The 21,210-nt window shown below is 43.1% G+C and overlaps 1 protein-coding gene across 5 annotated transcripts in view; it reads left to right on the top strand.

Moving 5' to 3' along the window:
* LOC116948683 (la-related protein 4-like) overlaps positions 1 to 20,432 on the top strand; it is a 60,800-nt gene extending 40,368 nt beyond the window's left edge. For 4 of the 5 annotated variants that reach the window (XM_032965624.2, XM_032965623.2, XM_032965626.2 and 1 more), the window contains 14 exons: positions 30 to 120; positions 677 to 813; positions 2,929 to 3,032; positions 3,338 to 3,448; positions 5,781 to 5,834; positions 5,987 to 6,229; positions 7,659 to 7,762; positions 9,070 to 9,108; positions 10,456 to 10,737; positions 11,103 to 11,157; positions 11,718 to 11,870; positions 12,835 to 12,962; positions 13,356 to 13,620; positions 14,628 to 20,432. In XM_032965624.2, coding sequence (XP_032821515.1) covers positions 30 to 120; positions 677 to 813; positions 2,929 to 3,032; positions 3,338 to 3,448; positions 5,781 to 5,834; positions 5,987 to 6,229; positions 7,659 to 7,762; positions 9,070 to 9,108; positions 10,456 to 10,737; positions 11,103 to 11,157; positions 11,718 to 11,870; positions 12,835 to 12,962; positions 13,356 to 13,620; positions 14,628 to 15,041 — 2,180 coding nt within the window. In that variant the 3' untranslated portion in view covers positions 15,042 to 20,432. The remainder of the gene's footprint in view (positions 1 to 29; positions 121 to 676; positions 814 to 2,928; positions 3,033 to 3,337; positions 3,449 to 5,780; positions 5,835 to 5,986; positions 6,230 to 7,658; positions 7,763 to 9,069; positions 9,109 to 10,455; positions 10,738 to 11,102; positions 11,158 to 11,717; positions 11,871 to 12,834; positions 12,963 to 13,355; positions 13,621 to 14,627) is intronic. The other variant, XM_032965625.2, reaches the window with a different exon arrangement.
* The last annotated feature ends 778 nt before the right edge of the window (positions 20,433 to 21,210 follow it).

Here is a 21,210-nt window from a genome sequence, read left to right as displayed (position 1 = left end):
CGAAATAAGTGTGGTGCCTATCTGTGTAGTGGATGGAGAGTTGGTGGGAGACTTCCAAAACATGAGCAAGGAGGACCTGAAAGAGGTGCTCAGAAAACAACTGGAGTATTACTTTTCCAGGTAAGCCTTCAACATGGGTGCCCAAACACAGTCATGCAGTACAGAGGGGAGCACTTCAACTTGAAGCCACTTTTTGATTCTCTTGCCATGGTGGGATTGCATTCTCTGTGTTTTAGTAAAAAGATGATCTTAATAAAGTGATTCAACCTTGTCTACAGAGATCATAATTTGGGATGGTTTTTATTCTTCGAGTACATATGGTAACATACATTTGAGGTATATAAGAAGGTGATACTATGAAAAAGAGAGCAGTTTTGTGGGTTTCCACTCAAGCATGGGAAGTGCTCAATCTGTTAGAGCTCCGAGTCATTTTACAAAAATGTGAGTCTATCCATAAACACTTTTTTAAACTTCCCTTAAAGTGGTATTCCTGGAGGGGATAAAGGGTTGACTCACCTAAATCAGGATGTCAACTTAGAACCTGATAGGAAGATTCTAAACACTGCACCAGCCTGCCTCTTGTGTTATACTATAATTCATAAAACTAGGAATTACTTTTAATGTGCTCTTTTTGCACGTGTGTGTGTTCTGCGTTGATTGAACGTGTCGTCTACAGAGAGAACCTGGCCAATGACCTATATCTGGTGTCCCAGATGGACAGCGATCAGTATGTGCCCATCTGGACCATTGCCAACTTTAACCAAGTCAAAAAACTTACGACTGATAAGGATCTTATTGTGGAGGTCCTGAGATGTAAGTACTTTATTCATGGTAACGTGTAGAACAGCATCTGGGATAAGCTTGTGCTTCTCTGTAAATCAGCTGACAACAGCAGTGTTTGATGTTGTGCCTAGTACCTTGTCCCAGTGAGATTTTGGTCACTATGGACATTCAAGATGCATACCTAGGCTGATTTGCCTGCATTGTCTAACACTTGAATTATTGCTCATTGACATAAAAGCATCAGTGTGACTGCATTAACAAAATTAAAGATAGTATGAGAGTCACAGGACAGCTTTGTCACCAAAGTGCTTTTTTAGTGTGACTTTTAAAGCCTTGACAAAATAACGAAAGCTTAAAGTGCATGTTGGACAGCCAAGAACAACCAGGTGTATCTCTCTTCTTTGGTTCTTTCGGTAAAGTCACGTAGAATGAGAATAAAATAATAAATTGATAAAATAAAATAACACAATAATATTCTCACGACGTTTCGGCCACAACACAAGCGGCCTTCATCAGGTGAAGGGAGCGAGACTGTCTGGTAGGACAGCGCTGGAGTGAGAGAGCCACGTTCAGATCACGGCTTTTTAAGCTTAGAGTCGCGGCTTAAAAAGCCGTGATCTGAACGTGGCTCTCTCACTCCAGCGCTGTCCTACCAGACAGTCTCGCTCCCTTCACCTGATGAAGGCCGCTTGTGTTGTGGCCGAAACGTCGTGAGAATATTATTGTGTTATTTTATTTTATCAATTTATTATTTTATTCTCATTCTACGTGACTTTTCCGAAAGAACCAAAGAAGATGAATCATTGCAGTCACGAAAGCTTTAAATCGAAAATTCAGGTGTATCTCCTCGCTGAGCACTTTGTTTATTGGGTTGTCTTAATTTGAATTGTGTACTGTCCCTCTTTGCGTCGTCTCAGTCCACATCGAGTAGCAAGCGTGGTTGGAATCGTGTTCATGTACAGCCCTTTGGTAATATACTGCTGGATTAGGGCCTGTTCATGCAGCGTGAGTCGCGGGGATTATTTCATCAAACTGCAACCACGCTGGTCGCATTTATGGTTGGTGAAAGCAGGGAGTGTGCACGTGGACAGAAATACAGTACCACGATGAATTTGCTGCACTGGCCTCTGCTGCCCATTACATAGCCCCACAGCAGCATATAACAACCTTTTGGTCATGGTTATCACTCATCCAAGCACTGTTTAGCCTCTGAAATCTGATGAGATCGATTGGGTGCGGTTTGGGTGATTTGGTCACAGGCCAGGCAGGCAAATGAACTTTAAATTCTGTTACAAAAGAAATGGGTGTTAGGTAAAACAGCCTTTAGTGCCATTCAACCATGCCTTCATGTATGTATGTTGAACTTCTTTCGCACCGTACATAGCCAACCGTGTTATTCGGAGTTGCTGGGGGACAACGACAAACTGAACACACAAATAAGTTCTCCATTAGCGAGGCCTGGATTTGTTTTGATAGCACATACGGACACCTCTCTTATATCTCTTATCCTTTCGTTGACGTGTCATGTCGCCCATTGTGAATTTAGACGCATGTCCACAAAGTTAAAGCCGTACATATTTGTCCGTAGGCATTTTAAATCGAAGCTTTTTTTTTACATCCTGAGTGCTTGAGCAATGCCAGAACCTTGGTCATGCAAATGTTTTTTTGCATTTAAGATGCATGCAATTTGCATGTGAAAGCTATATTGAAGAACAACATTTGCTCCGGTGTTTAAGTTGCATATTACTGTTACTTAGAGTGCAAAATCTTTTCTGCATTGTGTTTAATCTTTTATGCTTATATTAAATTATATTCGGTCTCTTTAAGTTTCTTTCTTTGTGGAGAGATGTTTGAGGTGCACCTGTGCATTTTAATTCCTGGCCTGCTTTTGTGTCGGTAAATCGTAGCATTTTCATTCTCTTTTATGACATTCATTTTTTGTCTACATTAGTAATTGGACATGCAATGTTTCCAGTGTGATCCATGTGCTGCAGTCTAGCATCTTGATCAAAGCAAATGTGATGATCATTAGTAATCTGTAAGCACTCGTTACATACCTTGTAGCCCTTTTCATGCGATCCTAAGAACGGTCGCAAGATTTTTCAGTTTTGTTTCATCCTCCTGTAATCTTTTTGTCTCTTACAGCATCAGCAGTAGTGCAGGTGGATGAGAACGGCGAACGAGTTCGACCTAACTACAAGCGATGTGTCGTCATTCTGCGTGAGATTCCAGAGACCACGCCAATCGAGGTATAATCTGTTCAATAATTCCAGCAACCCCGGTTTCGATTCCAGGGTACATATATTTTGAAAAACACCAGTGGCAATCTGCACCTGTATATGTCATCGAGCGCTCTCCTACTTTGACTTAAGTTCACCTTAAAATCAATCCATTAAATCAAGTGGTCAGCAATATTCGTGCGAACCTGACTGCAATTAGGAAAGGTGCCAGGTTTATCTTGTCATTATCTTTCCCACAATTATCTGCTCAATGACAGTTGTTCGTATGACAGTCTAAGCAGAGGAATGGGTTTGCGTTTGTTTGTTTATTTCAGGAGGTTGAGGCCTTGTTTGGGGGTGAACAGTGCCCAAGGTTCATCAGCTGTGAGTTTGCTCACAACAACAGCTGGTACATCACCTTTGAGTCAGACACGGACGCCCAACAGGTGAACGCATGCCTTGGGAGATGCCACTCTTACCACGCCACCATGTAGTGTCGTGAAGAGGCCACGTTTCCCTGTTTTACAATGCGTGTGGTGTTGTGCCATATTCAACAAGTCTGGCGAGATTATTTCATAAAATCTTCAATAATTTATAGCCTTCTCTCTTTAGCCAGACTGTGGTGGCATAACGCCTGTAATTCAGCACCGGTGGAGACACGAGGGCTTGTAACTCACTCGAAGGTTATGAAATTTCCTTCCAATCACTAGCTACATGCCTTACCCTGGCTTTGCCAAGAGAAAGTCGGCACAGAAAAATGTGGACTAGACACCATATTTTCCATTTGTGTGTGATAGTTTTGTTTTCCCACACACATGCATTTTCTTGCGGTGCTCTGATTTCTTCCCGCATGTATACAGTGAGGGAAAAAAGTATTTGATCCCCCGCTGATTTTGTACGTTTGCCCACTGACAAATAAATGATCAGTCTATAATTTTAATGGTAGGTTTATTTGAACAGTGAGAGACAGAATAACAACAAAAAATCCAGAAAAATGCATGTCAAAATTGTTATAAATTGATTTGCATTTTAATGAGGGAAATAAGTATTTGACCCCTCTGTAAAACATGACTTAGTACTTGGTGGCAAAACCCTTGTTGGCAATCACAGAGGTCAGACGTTTCTTGTAGTTGGCCACCAGGTTTGCACACATCTCAGGAGGGATATTGTCCCACTCCTCTTTGCAGATCTTCTCCAAGTCATTAAGGTTTCGAGGCTGACGTTTGCCAACTCGAACCTTCAGCTCCCTCCACAGATTTTCTTATGGGATTCAGGTCTGGAGACTGGCTAGGCCACTCCAGGATCTTAATGTGCTTCTTCTTGAGCCACTCTTTTGTTGCCTTGGCCATGTGTTTTGGGTCATTGGATGGGTCATACCCATCCACGACCCATTTTCAATGCCCTGGCTGAGGGAAGGAGGTTCTCACCCAAGATTTGACAGTACATAGCCCCGTCCATCGTCCCTTTGATGCGGTGAAGTTGTCCTGTCCCCTTAGCAGAAAAACACCCCCAAAGCATAATGTTTCCACCTCCATGTTTGACGGTGGGGATGGTGTTCTTGGGGTCATAGGCAGCATTCCTCCTCCTCCAAACAGGGCGAGTTGAGTTGATGCTAAATAGCTCCATTTTGATCTCATCTGACCACAACACTTTCACCCAGTTGTCCTCTGAATCATTCAGATGTTCATTGGCAAAATTCAGACAGGCATGTATATGTGCTTTCTTGAGCAGGGGGACCTTGCAGGCGCTGCAGGATTTCAGTCCTTCACGGCGTAGTGTGTTACCAATTGTTTTCTTGGTGACTATGGTCCCAGCTGCCTTGAGATCATTGACAAGATCCTCCCGTGTAGTTCTGGGCTGATTCCTCACCGTTCTCATGATCATTGCAACTCAACGAGGTGAGATCTTGCATGGAGCCCCAGGCCGAGGGAGATTGACAGTTCTTTTGTGTTTCTTGTGAAGAATCGCACCAACTGTTGTCACCTTCTCACCAAGCTGCTTGGCAATGATCTTGTAGCCCATTACAGCCATGTGTAGGTCTACAATCTTGTCCCTGACATCCTTGGAGAGCTCTTTGGTCTTGACCATGGTGGAGAGTTTGGAATCTGATTGATTGCTTCTGTGGACAGGTGTCTTTAATAGAGGTAACAAGCTGAGATTAGGAGCACTCCCTTTAAGAGTGTGCTCCTAATGTCAGCTCGTTACCTGTATAAAAGACACCTGGGAGCCAGCAATCTTTCTGATTGAGAGCGGGTCAAATACTTATTTCCCTCATTAAAATGCAAATCAATTTATAACATTTTTGACATGCGTTTTTCTGGATTTTGTTGTTGTTATTCTGTCTCTCACTGTTCATATAAACCTACCATTAAAATGATAGACTGATCATTTCTTTGTCAGTGGGCAAACGTACAAATTGAACAGGGGATCAAATACTTTTTTCCCTCACTGTACGTCCGCATTAATTGGTTGAAAACGTATTATAATATCTAGGGGACTGCAGAGCCAAGGCACTTGTTTGATTGCGATGTGGGTTGTTACTTTCCCGCTTCTCATTGGTTTCTAGTGCCTCCAAGTCACTCTCCTGTCGGAGCATGAACGAATACTGTGCACGTTACAAGATGAAAAGATATTATTTAAAATGTATTATATTTATTGTACAAATGTACTCTTTTATAGCTTAATTGTGTCGGTCTGACCCACCACTTAACTAGGTCTAGAGAAAGTAAAAAAAAAATTCTGTGTTTTAAAGCCGTTGATATATTTTTTTTATGACAGGCATTCAAGTACCTGCGAGAAGAAGTGAAAACCTTCCTGGGAAAGCCCATTATGGTAACGGGCTTGTCGCATTCTGTGAACTGACATGAAATTATTAATCCCACAGCACTAGATATCTCTTCATTCACTTGAATCTTTAATGCAACGTCAGGTCGGCGCCAATTCCCTCCCCCCCACCCCCCCCCCCATCTGTAACCCCATCCCAGGCTCGCATCAAGGCCAAGCCCATTGCCATCAACACGTTCCTGCCCAAGAATGGCTTCCGGCAAGCAGAGATCAGCATGTACCCCCTGCAGCAACAGCAGCAGCAGCAGCAGCAACAGCAGCAGCGCTTTGCTACACCAGTTTACCTGCAGCCCATATACAGCACGCCACAGCAGTTTGGTTTCTATGGGGTGCTGCCTCCACCGGTCTGGCCCCCATCATCTGCTTACTTCGAAGGGCCGCTGGTGAGATCCTGTAGAAGTCCTCCACTGCGTTGAAGAGGCAGCGAGGGCAAATGGGGACGGAAGGTTTTGTGCACGAGGTGAAGCGTGACGTGCATCAGTGTGTGATTGCCAGTGTCAAGAATTCACACGAGGGAATCGGCAGTGGATGCCACAAGGCTGATCCCAATGCCCCCCCAAATGATTGTGCTGTAATTGTGAGCGATTTAAATCTTACCATTTTATTTGACATTTTCCTTGAGCCGCTCATGATGATGTAATTGTTGTACATGTCCAGCCGTTTTGTCAATCCGTTGGAAGGTGAGGACACGAGTCGTGGTGGTTAATTTTACCATACTTCGCCACACTGATCATTGTCCGTTGGTGAAGGTGGAGAGCATAGATGTTTGGGTACAGTATATTCCAGTACGAAAATAAATTTAGTTACACTATGTATGTATGTTGAACTTCTTTCGCACCGTACGTAGCCAACCATGCTAATCCTGAGGTGCAATAAGCACGGTTGGTTCCACTGCCCTCTATTGGAAACACATCCACCTCTCACCCCCCCCCCCCACCGCAGTCTTCAACACTAGCTTTATGCTGTGTTAATATGCCAAATAAGTTACAACAAGACTAATGAAACTAATTTCTCAGCACTGGTTTGTAAAGTGAGGATGGATTTATTTTTGTGAAATATTTCTTTAAAGCTACGTGGTTTCTTTTCGCCATAAATCATCTCTGGATTTGTTTGCCTTGGCAAGCTAAAATGGTCATTACATCTCTTTTTACCATTCTGTGTTAATCGTTTGCATTTTAAAATATTACCATACTTATAGCGGTAGCCAATGTATCATCACTGATGCAGTGGCAATTATCACGTGTTCTCTACGGAAACATGATATCGAATGCGATGTTCAATGCTAAAATATCGCCAATGGCCATGGGTAGATGGATATTTACAAAAATATATTTTTATTACTTCTGAATTTCAGTCTGCTGATAACATTAGTGCGGATTAATATATCATTGAGATGGGTAGCCAACTAGATTAATCACGTTAATGTATTAAAATACTAACATTGTGCTATATATTGAGTAATTTTATGAAGTAGCAGAGGTCGAGTAAGGGCAAAGTAAGTTTTCGATGCAAAAAGCACACTCCTTAACTATATTGACTTTGAACAGTTGTCACACCCTGTGTGCTTGATGTTTAATTGCGCAGAAGGAAATTGGGAGGAATATTTGTATTGTAATCCATCAAAACACTCCTGGGTACTGATACCAGAGCGTGATACCATAACTGTCCGTGCGGGAGGAAAGCCAGTTCAATATTAACCAACTGACTTAGGCATCTTGGATCTAAAGATAGTGCAACATTTGACGGAGCAAGCAAATGGACGCGTACAAATATAATAACAAATGCATTTTCTTTGTGTTCCGCTTTTAAAAGGCACAGTTTCCAAGCACTGGCTTCCTGAACGGATTCACCTCGCCTTCGCCGTTTAAACCAATACCAGCTCAGAATCACATCAGACACTACTACACTGGCAACAGGTGGGCAAACGACTCATTGCTAACAGTCAACCCGTGTGTGTTGCCACGAAGCGCATGTTGCCTTGCCAGCATCGTTGAAAAATTTGGTTCCGAAGACTTTTTTTTGCTCGTGACTTTGTGGAGTGAGAAATGGTCCTTGTACACATCAGATATGGCAAAGCATTTTTCAATGCTTGAACTGTCTTGCCTGTTGGCATGCTGACTTAGAGTGTTTCCCGAGTTTACAGTATCAGCTGTGATTTCTTTAAAATCAAAAGTTATGAGGGGGCTATTTTTGGTTTGCTATTTAGGTAAATAAAAATGACCATCAGCACTCTTTCTGTATGATCTTTGATCACCGCAGCTGCTGGATAAATATTACATTACGTACATAATTTGTATTAAGAATGGTTGCATGTGGTATAGTTATCTTCTCATTGTTGTGCAGCAAAACGGAAAGGATAAATGCTTTTGATTTCCCCTCCAAACCAAAAGCATTCCTCCTAGGATGACTGTTCGGCATCATAAATGTGTGGAAAAAGCTACCGTAGAACTGGCGGAACTTCTAGTGGCATCGGTTTGTTTGCACGTGCATTTGTAAATCCTCTTTTAAAAATTTTTGTGTGTCGGACCACCAAAGTCAAAATGGCCTTCCAGTGGCGAGCACATCGCAGCGTTTGCATGTTGCCTGCTGCAAGGTCTTGCACTTTTTTTTGGTGAACGGTGCAACTAGGGTTAGTCGTCAAAAGTGACTCCCAGGGCCGAGACTTGGATACTCTTAATTTGGCTCCCTTCATTCAAATAGTAGGACATTACAAAGCAGGGCGGTGCGGTGAAATTATGGTCGCTTCTTTAGCCTGTCCTTGGCAAAACAGAATTGCGCACATCGTGCACACTTGTGTCAAAAGTGTATTTTGAGACAAGCCATGCTCGAATTCCACTCGCATGCATGCTCAAATGCAAAGCACGATGTTGCTGACATTGCCGTGTTGACAAAGCATATATACGCGCTTGCACACACGTTTCCCAACACTGGAGCGGTTTTGTTCCTAATGCTTCTTTCACCGTGATGAAAACAACTCAACCAGCAAGGTACGAGACAGTACAAAAAAAACATCTCATCGTGTACAGCCATAATCTTGATTTGAGCAACGCAATTAACATTTTTATTTCCACGTTTTCAGTCTCTGTAAAGGGCAGGGCCTATTTCTAAACAAGCAGGTTGCTGCCATTTGTCCTGAGTCCTGGCAGTGTTCAATTTCATCACTTTGTACACGGGTCACCTATGTGCTAATGCTATGTCTTCCTTGTTCCTTGTGACGCTGTAGAATGCCTCTGTTCAGCAGGAAGGGTGTTAATAACTACAGGTACTTTTCCGTGCACTTCAAGCCATGTATTTCATGCTGCTGCTTTATCCAGGCTAATGCGTGCGCCACGCAAGTGTTTATCAAAGCATCAGAAAATGATGCGACGTACTCGCGTGCGTTTTACGTGTGTGTTGTTTGGCAGCGACATGGCTTGTTTTTATAGGAGAAATTTGAAATATGCGATGCGTTCATTTCATTTTTAATTTGTTTTGTTGTAACTCATGTCATATTTAATTGAAGGTGCGTTTCACTACTGCTTGGTTAACACTACAAAGAGTTGATGCAAAATGATTCAGCAGATGGTCATTTTAATTTGGCCATTCTGTGTAACATCAAGCTTCGCAAATGATAACCCATCACTATACCCGCTGCTTTAAAGAATAACTGGAGCTTTGGGATTTCTTCAGAATGATTACATTTGACATTTCTTCATTAAGTCAGTCATGATGTATTGCTCACATTGCATTTTCCGCTGCTTAAAATGGTAAATGGTTTAAATCAATTATTCCAGCTCATCTTTCTGATGTTGATTACACTTTATTCTGTGAAGCGAATGTGTGCCCTGGTGTCTGAAAAGACTGTTTTAATCAAAATGAAAATGAATATTTATTGAACTATATTACGTGCTAAGTACTGCCCTAACACATGGTACGTTTATTCCAACTTCTTTGTAACCACACAGCTGACATGTACAAAATGCATCACCTTTTGGCTTCACTAGCTTTTAGGCATCAAATGTTTCACATTTTCTTAGAAATCTGAGGCTTTAGTTCAAACCTTGGCACCATCTCATCCATGAGCCATAACATAAAGCTTAGCTAATGCATTTATCAATAAGAATTTGTTTTGCTGTGCAGTTCTGTGACCATTAATATCTTTTATATATATAAAAAAAAATCTGTTCTTCCAATCATGCATGTCAATAGAAGTTGCTTCAATGAAGATTTCAATAAGACCGCTACAATTTCCTCTGCTGTATTCAAATAAGGTTTTTTAAAAAAAAACTTGACATGCCATCGTTAATTTTTTTGGTGGGTTTATTGATACCAAACAATTGTTCACTCATAACATTTGATAAATGCCACTGCATTAATTTAGAACAAGTTCGGCATGACTTTTCACTAATCCTGGATGGGCAATTGGAGAGACAAACTGCCAGCCCGCATTGTCATCCCTTACCGCATATTTATAATTTGTTTCCATTGAGATACGGTTCCATAATTTACTGCGGGTTAGCATGAGATCTCGGGAGGCATGTCATGGAGTGTGATTATAATGGGGAATGATCTCTCCCCATTCTGGTTCTCTCTCTCCCCCCCCCCAACCCAACCCACTTCGTCCCCACAGACACCAAGGCAAGCCTCACGGGCGGGCCAGCGGTAGTGAGCGGTCGGCCTCGGAGGGTGGCACTCCGCTGGCGACGGCCGCCACGTCCCCCGCGTGCGACCAGGCGCTGCCCAACGGCGGGGACAGCAGCCCCCAGCCCGCGACGCGGTACAGCGCTGCGGTGCACGGCGGTGCGGGCACAGGCGTGAGTGGCAGCGGCGGCGGTTACAGCCGGAAGGACGCGGCGTCACCTCGAGCGGACAGCAACTCGGGCGAAGGGCACGCGCCCTTACCCCGAGGAAGGTATAGCAAACAAGATGAACGCAATAAACAAAAACATTCCCTGGTTAGAAAGCCTGCTTTTAAAAAAAAACACACACACTGCCTCCATCCTTTTGAGCCACATTCAAATGCTCTGGTTATGTTTAACACGTAGGCTTTCACGACCAATATCGTCCAATAATATAGGTGGGTTTTTTTGGGTTGGATCCCGTCAATACGCTCTGGTTATGGTTGTCGAGAGTAACTTGCAGTTCTCATGTATTCCACAAGAGGATGTATAACATCACCTTATTACCCAAGTTATATGCTGCAAGTTGATGTACAAAGTGTATAGGATATAAGCAAGCCTTATATCATCTCATTTGCGCCTTGTTTTACCGTTTCAGTCGAAACGGCTACAGGACAGGAGGCCGGAGGAGAAAAGAAGAAGAACGAATGGCTGTAAGAATTCAATTAAAGTCACATTCATGGCTGAAGCACACTCGCACAAGTGACGTGGCATATTTGAGTTTTACAAGTATATTGTTTACATGGCAATTCTCACATGTATCTAAATAGTATATTGCTAATTTCAAGATCTGCCTTTTTACAAATATATACAAAGTCATGGTAGGAAAAGTATTGCTCATTGGTCAATAAATGTCAGCCGGTCACCAATGATAATTCTTTGTCCTCAGCGCAGCCAATCATGAACTTGCAATATTACAAAACTCATCATGAGAGTGAATAATAAAACCTATGTGTTAAACAGGTATGCACAGTTAAGGCAGTGCTTAACTTAGAAAGTAGAAGTATTGATGGACAGAGCTGATAATAGCAGTAATAAAAACGTATGCTGAAAGTGAATTGGCAGTCACTGAACAAAATTTTATCTAAATATTGGATGATTGACTTAAAAAAATACCTTTGAACTTTTCCTGCTTATGTTAGGTAATGTGATGATCGCAGGCTTGTAGATAATCACATGTTTGTTTGCTTGCCGCATGTTTACCGTCCACCAGCCCAGTCCTCCTGCCCCAGTTATACCCGAGCCGAACTTTGACCTGGCCCCATCCAACTTCCCCCCTCTACCTGGCGCTTCTCAAAGCATCCGGCCGGATGGGGTGTTTGAGAATCGCATGGCTGACGTCGTACGAGGGATTCCCAGAGAAAAGGTACTTATAAGAATTGAACCCCCATTGCACTGACTTGCGTCCATGTGGTACTCTTCCATGAGCACGTGTCTATCCGTTGGTGTCATCGCGGGGTGAGAGCACGTCCTCATCACAGCACTAGCTCTTGTGAGTTTCTCCATGCTGAGCTGGGTTTTCTCTTGATGGCATCCCACCATGTCCATCTTTGTCATTTTCTTGCCCTTTTGAGTTTCCCCAGGAGGAGGAGGAGGTGTGACAGGAGATGCCTTTGTGCCATGCAAGCAGCACATACGCATATACAATGTTTGATTGACCGTGGCATGAATGTGCCCAAGGGGGATATGAAAAATAGGTTTCATGCGTCCTGAATTATTCTGGTAACAGTCCTGTTGCGTTATATACAAGGCTGTGTGTATAAATGCTGCTGACGGCATCGCTTGCAAAAGCACACGTGTGAATACAAAAAGCAATCTTCATTCAGGCCAGTTGAATATTCAGGAATAGGGTTCACTCTGACTTGTAAATTAATCTTCGTGCATATAGTACTTGCAGCCACTGTGTCACGTTTACTTTAACAGTGATGTGTTCTGCAGATCTGTTATTGAAGGCATCTCGGAAGTTTTTCTGTCTCCTACCAATGTGGCCTTTCTATAACATGGGATGGTAATGAGACTGCTTTCTGGGAGAGTTCTGAAAGGGAACATTTTTTCATCCCCCATATGATATCAATAAGCACAATTGGAATATAAATACCAAAAATTACCAAATAATATGAGTCGACTCTTTTAATTACCAGGTTTGTGGCCAAAATTATTGGAGCGTGTACTGTTTTACGTTTCGGTATTGAGTAATGGACCTCCGGTTGATATGACACCTGAGCTTTTTTTTCCAGCGTCTTTTTAATTGTTTTCGGAATTCACTCCAGTTGAGCTTTTCCAAAATGTTTTGTCCTCATCGTACACGATGGCGTTGTGTTTTATTTCAGCACGCAAATAATGACGAGAACTCAAATTCGACGGCGGACGCGAGAGAGGGAGCGGAGAGCACGCGGAGCGCGGTGCCACAAGCCGTGGCCACCAGCCCCCTGAATTCCCCAACCGTGAAAACCGTCAGGTCTGTATTACTCCCCTTAATTGCTACCATTATTTTAGATGAGAGCCCATTGAGATGAAAATGTTATTTCGAGGGAGACTTGGCAATTGCGAAGGAGCAGCATGCTATGTGTAATGTATTTATTATTTGGAACATGACCCCTTTGCCACCTTTGGCCCACTTAAAACCTTCACTGCACAATGAGATGGCTGACAATATACCACTGCTCCCTGCCTGCAACAAGTAAGCCATTTATAAAGTGTACATAAAATTCCGTGTAACTCTTTCAGGGGTAATTCATGCTAAAATAGTTTAGGCATTAATTCTGAGAAGTCCCACCCTGCCGTGGGAACGTCGTTAGTTGTTGCGTTGGATCACAGCGCTCAAAGGTCGTTGGCTTTGCGTGTGTCGCAGTGAGAGCAGGAGTAGCGTGGCGACGGTGGCGGCAGCAACTGTGGCAGACGTTAAGCATCCGCCAAAGTCTCCGCAGCCGCGAGGCACACACGGACAGCCCACATCGCCTCCGCCTCAACCGCAACCCCAGCCTCCACCCCAGCCTCCACCCCAGCCTCAGCCCCAGCCCCAGTCCCAGCCCCAGCCAGCATCCCCTGCAGGTGGTGGCAGCAGCACCAGCAGCACCAGCAGCATCAGCAGCATCGGCAGCCCCACAGACGTGCAGGTGAGCGATCGTTACTCAAAGTGCATCGCTGAAAATGGAAACGAGAACCGTGTCATGCGGGTAGACGGACCTTCTTTTAAAGTACTGCCTTCCCTCCAGCCACCAAATACACACACGAGCTAAAGCAACCGACCAACAATCCAGACACTTGTGTACAGCCCTTTTGTCAGTCCTCTGTCATTCCTATTCTGGATGGGGGGCCTCTCCACACCGTGCGGGGGTCTTGAGGGTTTATTTTAAAGGGTTGACAAGGGGGCAAATTCGTTGTGAAGCATGGAGGTACAGTAACATTTATAATTGTTACCATTGTAAATGTTGTGGGTTTTCTCTCCAACACCGGTATGCTGAACTAGTAATGAATTGGGATATTTTGTTTAATTGAAAAACCTTGTTAATTGGCTGTGTCGGGTGGCGATGGGTTTGACGACACATATTTACGCGATCTAACACAAAAAAAAACTTCTTATGGATACTACAGTACTGTTTTCTGTCATTGTAGTGTAGTGTCCAACGTCTCTGTTTAACCCTTATTTAGCTTGAGGTTTGATGACCTCCGCTACATTCCGTGTGAATTGGTCATCAGCAGAATGTGCAAAGTGCACACAGCACAACCAAAGAGCACTAAACTCGTATGATAAAAAAACAACTATTTAATGGCCATTAAAAACTCCACAGATCATGCTTTTGAGATATTTGTCCATTTGAATTTAGGATTTTTTTGTGTGTGGAAGGAAACTTGAGTGCCCAGATGAAAAAAAATCCACATTTAAAAGTGGTAACACTCAAACTTAGTGTACTGAGTTGAATGTCGCTTTCTTTGGAGAAGTTGACTGGACTCGGATTCATAATTGTCTTCCAGAATATTATAGTCCACTGCTGTGCAGCATGAAGGATAAGAAACTAGGCCTCTGAAGGTAAGGGCTCTTTTGGCAATCAATGAACTGTACACCTGAGTTGTGTGTGTGTGTGTGTGTATCTATGCCTGTGTGTTTTATTAATGAAACCAGGAACCGAAGAAACTCAGTTACGCCGAGATCTGCCAGAGAGCGCTGAAGGACGGCATTGTCCAAGTGCCAGCACAACCTCATTCCCAGCCCTTGGCACGGGAACACAAGACCAGCAGCAGCAGCAGCAGCAACAGCAACAACAGTGCCCAGTCCACCTCCTCCAACAACGCCGTGGCTTGTGTCAGCGATGGAATCGGCAGGCGTGACGGTCAGGCCAGGGCCGCCGACGGCGCGGCGGCGGCGGAGAAGACGGACGTGCGTTCGTCTCGCGACTCTCGCGAGACGCAGCGGCTCGCCGGGGTTGTCGCCGGGAGGGCGGCAATGGCGCGGCGGCCTTCTCCACAGGGCTGGTACCACGGCGGTCGTCGCGCCAGCCGGGAGCACGGCACGCCGCCACCCAAGTCGCCAAAGTGACCTGGCAGCGAGCGGGGGGGGGAGGGGGGGGGCCGGGGGGCAGCTCTGCCCCCCTCTCTTGACCTGTGAGACGGTGTTTGGAGGAAGGGAGGTGGGAGGAAAAGATAAAGAATGAATCCCACCACACCAAGGGCAGAGCGCTCAAACTGACAAGACCCCTTCCCTGCGTGCGGTGAGAGAGTTTTGATTGCGAATAGAGGGAGAAAAACACACGGAAGACGACGAATAAAAGTCTTAACTTTTTTCCAGGCTTGACCACGACATTTTGCACTTGAAATGCAAGGCATTGCCGATGCTACGGTGTGTACATGCCCATTTCTTTAGAGGGTGGTGGTTGGTGCGACAAAGAAAAGGAACATCTACAGTCAGTACAACACCACTCAAACATGGGTTTACAGGTACAAGTTGGACACCAAAGTGGTCATTTTTTTCTATTCTCCCCAGCCCCCTTAATTTTCCCCCCCCTCCCATTGTGAGATAATATATGCAAAATGCGCAACGTTTCTATCACACTGCTGTGCAATTCTACTAAATATATACCATTGTCAATCGTGCATTGTGCACACGTAGTGCAGAGCATACATATTTATTTAAATGAGGCGTTACCCATTGTTTGAAAGTCAAATATATCTCGCGCTCAGGCAACCTGCTGACAAGATAAATCGGCAGCAAACATTTCAACATTTTCTGAAAAAAATATATATAACAATCTGGTAATCTTTAAATTATGATGGGCTTTATATGTGCAATAGTTTTAATTCAAAAAATCTGAATACTACTGTTCCAAAGCCATTGTTTTAACTCTTTTTTTTTCTCAAACAACGTTTTTGGGGGGGTGTGGGCTTTTCAGCCGGTAATCTTCGATGCCAGGTAATGGACAGATGTCATGGCCTGCTACCATGCTATCGGGGAAATGCGCCACACAGCATGTAATTTCATGGAAAGATTCCTTCCAACAACAAGCGATTTGATGGAGCGAGGAAAACTTTGCTTACATTTCATTTTGACTTGTTTTTTTTTCTCTCTAACACCCCCCCCCCACCCCCGATGTGATGCGGTAAAATAACTCTTCAAAGAAAGGAATTGAAAAGCGTGCATTGCAAAGGTGCAGGCAGCCATCACATGAGTTGGCGGGGATGCATGTGATTGAACTGGCATAGCCCACGTGCTTGGGTGGACAAGCCCCCCCCCCCCACTCGTCTTCTCATTACAGCGTGGTTTACCCATTGTGGTTTACCCATTGTGGTTGCATCCGAATTGGTGCGTTTGGTTAAAGTACCCCAAAAACGTGGACTTTTTTTGGTGTAAATAGAACACAACCCGGTTGCTTTAAAACTCAACGCGATATACCACGATTTAAAGAACGTTGCGGTCGCAGTTAGTTGCAAGGCAGAGTTGAGCGCGCTTCTACCGTAGGGGATGGACTGAGCACGCGAGCGCTAAAATTTAGGTGGGTTGTTTGAATCCCCATTTTTTTTTGGCGCTGCGTTTTTGAAGCACTAGAAATGCCTTGTGTTCATTACAGACAAAAAAAAATAAAGAAAAAAACACCGAGTTGTCTTCATGTGAAGTATGATATTGTCCGTCATCTCGTCTCTTCGACAACGTGAGGCATGTACAGGCCAAAATAACGTACAGTTAATGAAAGCCTGTTTATTTATTGCAGCAGCGGTTCTGGGTGCTTGCCATTCTGTGCATCGCTTACATGTTAAAAGTCGGCCGGACCTGCAATGTCATGTGTACATATGCCAATCTGTTGGCGAAAATCAAATAACCACAGCGATTGATATTAACTGTACATAGTGTGTTACCTGTGTCAAAGACGCTATTGCTGTTAAGAGTGACAAAAAGGTGTATATCTAAATAATATAAATGGCTTATAGAGTAGATTTGACAAATCACAAAATACAGTCTAAGCGATGATTATAAAACTGGAACATCATATGAATGAGCCACTTGTGAAAAACAAACTTAATACTGGTTTATCACGTGGTAAATGCTGCCAGTGCTGGGAATATACAGGCTCTTGAAGTTGAATCCAATAATCGTAGCATAGTGGTCAAAAAAGGTATTAAAAAACGAATGATGACGGGACAGTTTTGCACTGTATTTAGAGATAACAGGCCATGAGATTGAGAACGTGTAAGCAGTGTTGATTGTTTAAAGGGGAGCAGACATTGAGCAGGTGTTGGTGAGCTTCGGTAATTGATTTCAAACTGTTCGTGTTGGGAAGTGAGCAAAGTGCCATCTCCTCGGCCACTAAATTGACAGCCTTCTGCAGAAAGTGGTGTTAAGCATACCACATGCTACTTGGCCACTTGATTTAGCATACAAGTTATTGTGTACTTTCACATGAGGAAATGCAGAAATGCTCATATATATAAAAAAAATCAAATTGAAGTGGTTTTAACCATTTCAGACTGCTTAGATTTACTTGTGTTGCAGGTCCTGATTAAAGTGTTGACTTGATGTAGAAGTCATCTCGCCCTGTTTCGGACCAGCCTGATGTGCTTGTACAGATCTTGCAGGTTATCTTACTGGAGACCCTTGGGCAAATCAGAACATGTGCAGGGAAACTGTTCTCTTCACCCCATCGTAACTACAATTTGGCATGAAGGCTGGACTCTACCAACACCTTTTGTATACACTGTAAACACTAAGAGGTTTCTTTTCATATCATGTGACTGTCCAGTCAGGGAATGCCAGAATAATAATCGTGCATTAACAGACAGTCTGATGATTCTTGGGCATCGCTCAATCTGCTATAATGTAATTCTCAATCTGCTATAATGTAATTCTCAAATGTGACTTGGCAATGCGATTACGGGATTGGCTGAAAGGACACGTGTGTGTGAGGCTCTCTGGTTTAAATTGTCATTGCTGGGCCCTAATTGCCACAGCCCTCGGTTTCTGTTTTGCTAAAATCCCCCAGTGAGAGCTTTCTCCGTCTGGCTTCATCTAGCAACCAGGAGTAATGTTGCGGCAAAGGGTGAAAACAAAAGTAGTGCGTTTTGGAATTTCTGCTTCCTGTTTTCTTGGGTATCTGAATGGCCTAAGGTTGGCTTGCCATTTGCTATGCAGTGGCTGACCGAAATTTGCAAACCACAAGAATGCATGCAGCTTTTATTTTTGTTTGGTGGGTAAGCCCTGGCATGATTCGATAACTTGCTGAACTGGAGCTGAATGTCTCTTGCTGAAGAAACGAATGTAATGGTGGCGACAAAACGTGTTGGCACATCATTAATGTTTTTTTAATTCAACACGGGTATAATTCCATGTGGAAATGGACTCATTGGGCTCGCTTAAGGTGCTGCTTGGAGTTTTCCACGCCTGCAAGCAAGAGGTTACCGACAGCTTATGTTTGGCGCTGTTTGGAGAGTGACTTCCCCCCCCCCTTCTGCTGAGGTTATGTTATTTATATCTTTTTTTTGCTTTGCCTGTCTCATTTGCAGAGGGCTCTAATATAGAAAGTTAGTGTCGTAGAGTAAGATAAAGCAATTGGCGTTTAAGCTGCAGTGGAATTAAGCGATGCATGCCTTTGTGAGCTGCAGTCCTTCGTCATTTAATTGAAACATTGCGATTTCTCTTTCGTGGCCAAAAATATATTTTGGTTGAATATTGGATATGAAGAACGATATATACAAAAAATGTTTTTGCATTTTGGAAAAATGTACTGAACAAAAGACATTTCTTTACGTTACGTATGGCCATAACCAAAAAGCATTTTTGGCATGTTGGTGACTCTTACCACCCACCCAGTTGTGACCAAGGTGCTGTTTTTGTTGAACGCTTGGGCCCTGTTGTCGGTTGCATAAAATGCAGGAAGTGATTTCCTACCCCCCACTTCAACTTGCATTGCTTTAAAAAAAAACTAGCAGGAAACGTCCTGAAGGGTTTTATGCAACTAGACTCTGTGCCCCAGATATACCATTTGTGAACCAAAATGTTACAGAGAGCACTGCTACCATAACACGGCACGCGGTTCAGTTTATTGTATTTCTGGAAAATTCATATTTCTGTTGTGATGGAGATAAATTATCATTGGCCGTTGTGATGGCTTCAAAGTGTTGGGTGCTTCCTCAGTGGATGCACTGTGACTTGCTGAGCCTTTGACATCCTTAACAACTTTTTTTATGTATTTTTTTAAGCGTACTGGTGTGAAGTTAAATTTCATTTTTTTCCAAAATCATATTGTAAGGCCCAGGGCGTTGCTGCAGTTGATGATGGAAGAATTACTATAAAAAATATTTTTTATTTGATTGATTCAACAAATTAAAGAACCAAACATTTTTAACACCAATTACATGAAACTTTAAGAATAATTTGTTGGCTTGCAGACGTTTTGGTCCATCTGCTCTTCTTAGCTCTGTTAGTGTTATTTTGCCTTGTATTGGAAATCACCTGAATGTTAATCACTGTTTAACTTTAAATTGTGATGATATAGTTTGAAATTTTGACATGGCAGTTTTTTTTTAAAAATATGATATTTGTAATGCATTACTGCTTTTATTTAGACGATTAAAATTAAATAGATGAAAGAATGCATAGAGATGTTTGCTTTTTGGCCAGAGGAAAACATCTGCCTGCTATAATTTATGACTAGTCGCAAAAAATGTACAAAAAAAACATAAAAACACAAATATATAAAATAACTTGTTGAATAGTATTGGCAGCGGGTTTGGTGTTAACTAGGTAAAAAAAATGTTCCTTGTGCACAATTATGATTAACTTGCTGTACACTGTGGAATATTGCTTCGAACTACATGGGAGGAGAGGATCCCATCACTGAATTACGACAATGTCGCATTGTGATGTCAAAACTTGAATCTGGATCTGCGCTGGGTGGTGGTGACTTCTTTGCCTTAATTTTTTTGTATTTAATTGGGGTGATTGTCGTTGTGGTCGTCGTCGTCGCCGCGTGATGTTTTGCACCACGCTTGCCGAAATGCATGCTGCTGTCGCTCTGTTCTATGGCCAGCAGACTAACAGTTGGCCTCTCTCGCACACACAGTCGTGTCAACAACTATAGAGTAACTATAAATTAATTGATTAATTTAACAAATGAAATTATGTCTCGCGTACTTTTTATTTCTTGGAGCCAGTAATCCACACGGTATTTGCTTTGCATCATTAAATGTGCTGTCATGTTCGCAGGAAGTATTTTCACCACTCGTATGTTTGGTTTTGCCTTCTTTTCCCAACCATTATGTAATAAATTGCAAAAAAAAAGTGTACGTTTAAAACAACGTTGTTGGAGGAAAAGACGGCCGTGCACTTGAGATGAAGCTAATTCTGTATTGCGTGTTCATGTATATATTGTTTGTACATCGAGACAACGGTACTATCTATGTTTTGTTTGTATTTTTTGCAAACATGCTACTTTGCTTTTAACTCGTCTCGTGTATATCATGGGGGCTTGGTGCGCTCCTGGTGCCGACCGCAATGCGTTGTGGGGATGTTTCGCGTCTACAAACAATGAGTGCCTGGGGGAGATATTGGCAATCGATGTACTGCACAAAAGTATAGATGGTCCAACACTTAGCCTTCTCGATATGGCAAGTGCTATCGGCGAGCACCGATTATTTAGGAAACAAGGCGATGATGGTGTTGCCCAGCATCGCACTTGGTCAACCTTTTTTCTTCCTCAAGTTAACGTGGCAGGCGGCACGAGGGCCCTTCTGATACCACCACTTGATATTGCACATTGCCAGGAATTGACCCCAGGTCAGGACGATGATATCACTCCACACTGCTCGTACTCATGAACACTTTGTTTGGGTTTGTGAATACAGGTGAAACCTCTCAGAGGAAGCCACAAATTGACTTTTTTTTTTTACCATGTCCCTGTAGACAGGTCCAGCCCGAAGCATTGTTTTCAAGAAAAATCTCAAAATAGCATTTGTTCCATCGTGGAGAGCACTTTCATTGTCCAAGCCACTGTGAGCCTGGGGTCACCGCTAACAACCATTGTGTTATCCAGTTGTTTTTTTTACCTAAAATTGCCATACAACAATTCAACAGAGAAAGCATCCGAGCACATCTTAACACGATGACTGTACGTGTGGTGGTGCCTTGCAAGCGATTTTCAAATATCAGAGTAGTTTATCTTCGGGAAAGTTGTCAATCGATAAACCTCAAGGGACCTCGTAGCTTCATACTTTTTCACAAG

Source organism: Petromyzon marinus, chromosome 34 (genome assembly GCF_048934315.1).
Source record: "Petromyzon marinus isolate PM22_M1 ecotype Great Lakes invasive population chromosome 34, UKy_Petmar_22M1.pri1.0, whole genome shotgun sequence".
In the NCBI taxonomy this organism is placed as follows: domain Eukaryota; kingdom Metazoa; phylum Chordata; class Hyperoartia; order Petromyzontiformes; family Petromyzontidae; genus Petromyzon; species Petromyzon marinus.
The sequence above is the reverse complement of the archived record's forward strand: the minus strand, read 5'-3'. Positions and strand labels throughout refer to the sequence as shown.